Here is a 5,555-nt window from a genome sequence, read left to right as displayed (position 1 = left end):
TTTTCTTTTGCTGTTGTTATAATTCTATTGATTTAGTTCAATTTTCTAATATATTTCAAATTAAAATTAAAAGAGTTTGTTTTGCTTTAATCGGTAGATTTGAGAACCATAATTGACTTTTTATTTATTATTTATTTATTTATTTATGGTAGTAACTACTATTACCTTATTTGATTTATTCCACCATAAATGACTCTTATTTTTAACTTTTTTTTAATTTTTTATATGGTAGTAAACATATTAAAAGAAAACGCTTTGAATACTTTTGTTTAGAAAATTGTAATCTCCTCTCCATTTATGCATTTATCCATTCCTATAAATACCCACCAACCTTTTCTTTAAACAAATCATCAAATACTCTTCATCATCTTCAAACTTTATCACCATGACTAAGGCTCTTTTCCTTGTGGCTTCTCTTCTCCTCTACGTCCTATCGCTATCGTCCCTCGTAGCGGCAACCCAACGTTTAGATTTGGCTGGTAGCTACAAACCAATAAAAAACATAGATGATCCAAAGATTCAGAGCTTAGGTGAGTTCGCAGTCAATGAACACAATAAACAGGCAAAGACTCAACTCAAGTTCCAAAAAGTGATTAGTGGAGAAATGCAAATTGTGGCCGGGACCAACTATAAACTTCAATTGACAGCTCTTGAGGGGACTAGTAGCGGAACCTATGGCACCCTTGTGTTCACTGACCTCAACAACAAGAACAACCTTATCAACTTCTATGACGTCTCCAAATAGACTTCTTGCTTCTTATCAAAGACTATGTGTGTTTTGAATTCTCTATCTTTTTTATATTATGTTATGAATGTTTGGAATCTCGATCAACCTTATGTATGGTTTAAAACTTAATATAAGTATAATTTTATTGAATAAGATATATGTCTTTGAATAAAAGAATTATACGATGAACTTAAATTTATATAAATTTTGTAAATGATCAAAACATGCATTTCATAATTATAATGAAAATTAAATATTAAAGAAAAAGTTTAAGAAGTTTCCTTGTATGCCTGGTTGAAAATCCAAATATTTCTAGTGAGAAGTTATGGTAAATAATATCACATTTTCTTTAAAAAAAAAAATTAAATTGAGACGTTTTTTTGGACTCACCTAGAAATGTTTACAGCGCGGGATAGGGTTAGGGAAGTCTTCCCAGACACGTGTCCCATTTTAATTTCTATCACCGTGAAATGTTCCATTTATTTTTGTGATGATTCTCGTGTGAAATTCGTTTTAAAGACTTTTTAGTAGATAAGTGTCATTTTTCAATATACTTTCTAATAAAAGCGGTAAAATATTATAATAAAATCCAATAATATTTCATGAGCAAACATTTAGTATAACGTTACAATCCATGTAAATAAGGTTGCTACTACATGCATCTTTTGACTACCAAGTGCGGAAATCCTTTACAACGATTTATTAAAACATTGTCATAAAATTAAATGTTTATAAAAATTCATTTGAAACAACAATGATGTTAATAAACAACGAAATCGAAATAACAAAAGTTTTAAAATAATGTTAACGTCCTAATCCAACTTAAGAGATACAACATTAAACCCAAATGTGACAACCCTGACTTTGTATCCATGGGCTCTATTGGATGATGAAAGTCCCACATCGGCTAATTTAGGTAATGATCATGGGTTTATAAACAAAGAATACTCTGTCCATTGATATGTGGCTTTTTGGGAAAGCCCAAAGCAAAGCCATGAGAGCTTATACTCAAAGTAGACAATTTCATACCATAATAAGTAATTCGTATGGGTGTCTTAACTTTACCTTAAAAATAAGTAACACGTATGTTGGAGTTGGAAAATGCAATCATGGTAAGACCTATCTTTTCAAGACAAGGTTGAATGTATAGTACTTCTCTATACATGGCCCACGTATGTGCACATGGACCTACCAAGACGCTGTTGGAAGCCATAGAAGGAAAGGAACACATATAATATCATGGTACATACTTAAAATGCCATTCATATCTCCCTTTTTTTTCAGGACATGGCATTCCTACAAGACATGTATATATATACCGGACATATCTTTAATAGTTAACATACATGATTTATCAATGTCTCATAGGCATGATGAAAACATGTTAACATAATACACATGGTGTAACATTTGGAAGTACATACATCATATAACATTTATATCCTAACAAAATTTCATAACATAGCATAATCATACCGATGTAACATCATAAAAATAAGACATGTACAAGAGCCACACTTAAAATGCCATTCATATCTCCCTTTTTTTCAGGACATGGCATCCCTACAAGACATGCATATATATACCAGACATATCTTTAATGGTTAACATACATGATTTATCAATGTCTCATAGGCATGATGAAAATATGTTAACATAAACACATGGTGTAACATTTGGAAGTACATACATCATATAACATTTATATCATAACAAAATTTCATAACATAGCATAATCATACAGACATAACATCATAAAAATAAGACATGTACAAGAGCCACAATATACATGTCATTCATACAAAATACAAATAATCAAACCAAGCCTATGGACGTCCAATAGTAACACAACTTACTTGATTGACCTAAGTAAAAGTTGGTACTAAGCCTTAATCTGCTCATTGAAGTTCAATTCAACCTATGTTTGGCCCACAACATGGGATTATGGGTCCGGTCGGTTTCAATTACTAGTAATGGCTAGCTACTGGGTTTGAGGTGCATCTACATTGGATTGCATAGATCGTAGGGCTGGTTCGGCAATTGCAGTGTGGCTGGAGCAGTCTAGGTTGTGGACATCGCTAGTGTGTGGACTCAACAGCCAAAGGTGGTGTAGCTTTGATCCAGAGCTTTTGACTTACATGTTCGAAAACTATTTTAAAACTACGTAACCATAAACTAAATCAATTAAATAAACATTTAAATTAAAAACATCTTATTCTAACCTAAGTCTAAGAAAATAAATGTGATTACTCTACGCATGTGTCATTGCCTCGATTACAATGTCGTTGTTAGTTATACAGGGATGTCTTGCCTTTACCTGAAATAGAAGTAGCACGTGGCTTAGTATTTTAAGAAATACTTAGTAAATGACCCCACTGTTAGGGTTAAATGCAAACGCATACAATCATGAATGAGACCTATCGTACGTCTATTTTCCTATGGTAGCTATCCTAACAGACAATTGGATGTGTACTCAATTTCCATACACAGTCCACACTACCTATTTTCCTACGGCAGCTATCTTAATAGACAATTGGATGTGTACCTAATTTCCTTACACACGGTCCACATGTGTGAGTATAAGGACCAACAAGTCAGTTCGTACACTTTCGGACCCCTTTCTAGTTAGGTGAGAATTCTCTAGTAGCTGTTGATGTTAGACACTCGTTAGGATTAGCGACCGTTACAGTAGCATTGTGATAAATATAATGATCGTTCCCCTGTCTTGTAGCGTACATGCCCGTACTATCGTGAATGAGAAAAGGTATCCCCTAATACATGAGCACACAATAATGCATGAAGCCTCAACGTTTTTTTATTTTCATTATCATTTAATACAACTCCACTGGCGTTTTCCTTCATATAATATCATTTCTCATATCTTTCATGTATACGCCGAGATTGTATTTCATGCTAGCTTGTCATTTTGCATGTCAATCATATCATATCAATCATGTCACACATATATGATATTATAACATTTTCATGCGTTCAGACATAATAGTCCACATCATGCATATATCCCATCATATCATATCAGTCACATAACATATCTCATGCATACCTTCAACCTATCATATCACAAACATATTAATTCATCAAACACATCGTACCACAACAGTTGATATTAATGGATGAACAGGTTGGAACCAAACGTGACAAGTTGACTGTAGATGCTACCACAGACCGAATTAGTCGTCTTCATTTGAAGGTATAACGAGAACTTAACTCGGTTCACTACGACATCCCGTTATTCACACATTTATGTCAATGTCTTCTTCTTATACATGAGATCAGTCCAGATGAGTGGTTCCTGTGCACTGAACCTCTATGGTGTAGCCTGTGTAAGGATTGATTTATTTTTCGAATCCAGTTTTTGAGGTCCTTGGTAGGATATATAAACTACCTGTCCAATTTTCATCTGAGACATCACACTTACACTACACTAATCGTTCAGGGATGTCACGGGCGATGCTGTTATTGTCACAGAAGCTAGCAAGCTCGTGTTTGATCCGTAAGTAGCAAGAACTTGAGTCGAGCCTGTTACTCTTTTGAACTCTACTTTAATGAGCTAACAATTTCGTAACTGAAATACAAAAGTAAAAGCTTTTATCTATCGACAAATGCTCGTGTAACTGAGTTGTTTTCTGGCTTAGAAAATTAGAAACTTGGTTTTGATGGATATTGATGGTAATGGCAGCTTTGGCAAGGAGTTTGACGTAACATCTTAAAGGGTAAAAGCTTCCAACCCTCTTCTAAGGGATGCATTTGTAGAGGCTTTGAAGCTTTAAGAGTGTAATGATCTTCAACTTTCTATATCTTGCTAACTGTTTTGTTATTTCTTTGATTCAGGTGTTTAGTTCAAATAGCAAGGGTAGATGTTGATTCATTGTAATCTTGATTTCCAACGTAGAATTTTTAAATGAAATGTTCGAGAATAAGATTGCCTGTAAATAAAATGTTGAACGAGTTTCATATGGAAACTACTTTATGCATGTGTCATGGTCTCCTGAGTTGTAATGTCACCGGCAACCGTACATGGGAGTCTTGCCTTTACCTAAAAAAAATAAGAGTAACACATGACTTGAATATTTTAAGAAATGATCCGTAAGTGACCCCACTATTGGGCTTGGATGCAAACACATACAATCATGAATGAGACCTATCATTTAAATTTGTATTTCTTTAGGCGATTATCCTAAACGGGTAATTGGCTGTGTATTTACTATTATACACACCCCCTGGACCCCTTTTCCTGGTCGGGCTATCATTCTCTGGTGCTGTTGCCAGACATATGGAATAGTGATCATTGCAACATTATGATAAACATAATAATTGTTATTCTACCTTATAATGTACGCGTCCATACCATTGTAAAAGGAAAATTCCTCGATGCATGTAATACACAATGATGTATGAGGTCCCAACATTTTCGTTCATTAAACATGTATAACAACCCCTTCTGTCTTTCCTTCATATCATATCTTTTTTATCATAGCTTTCAATACATATGTAATAGTTAAAAATAATAATAAAAAAAAAAAAAACACACTAGAATTCTCATGCCTTCAACATACCATGCTGCCCTGATGTCCACGACCCGCTTCATAGCTTCACAACCTTCAACTGCTCCTTACAGACGCACCTATAAAAGAGAAAAGAGTGACAATACCGAGAGTAGACGAAATGTTTACGTTATCGGATTCAGAATGTTTAGGTAAGCCAAAGCACACCCTTCTATCATGCATTTCAATTTAGAACAGCGAGTTGTGTGAGGTTGCTAATAGAAATTTGGGGAAGTTTTTTTTTTTTTTTTTTTTTTTTTTTT

The 5,555-nt window shown here is 34.0% G+C and overlaps 1 protein-coding gene across 1 annotated transcript; it reads left to right on the top strand.

Annotated features, from left to right (window-relative positions):
* Nucleotides 1–385: 385 nt before the first annotated feature.
* LOC111434041 (cysteine proteinase inhibitor 1-like) lies at nt 386–745 on the top strand. The gene has a single exon (XM_023071337.1). It carries the CDS (start codon nt 386–388, stop codon nt 743–745), a length of 360 nt encoding a protein of 119 aa, XP_022927105.1.
* Nucleotides 746–5,555: the final 4,810 nt, after the last annotated feature.

This window comes from Cucurbita moschata, unplaced genomic scaffold, assembly GCF_002738365.1.
Source record: "Cucurbita moschata cultivar Rifu unplaced genomic scaffold, Cmos_1.0 Cmo_Scf00044, whole genome shotgun sequence".
In the NCBI taxonomy this organism is placed as follows: Eukaryota; Viridiplantae; Streptophyta; class Magnoliopsida; order Cucurbitales; family Cucurbitaceae; genus Cucurbita; species Cucurbita moschata.
The sequence above is the reverse complement of the archived record's forward strand: the minus strand, read 5'-3'. Positions and strand labels throughout refer to the sequence as shown.

What these genes read in the sequence shown, in the direction of transcription:
- LOC111434041 (XM_023071337.1), top strand. Translation starts at nt 386, where the DNA reads ATGACTAAGGCTCTTTTCCTTGTGGCTTCTCTTCTCCTCTACGTCCTA.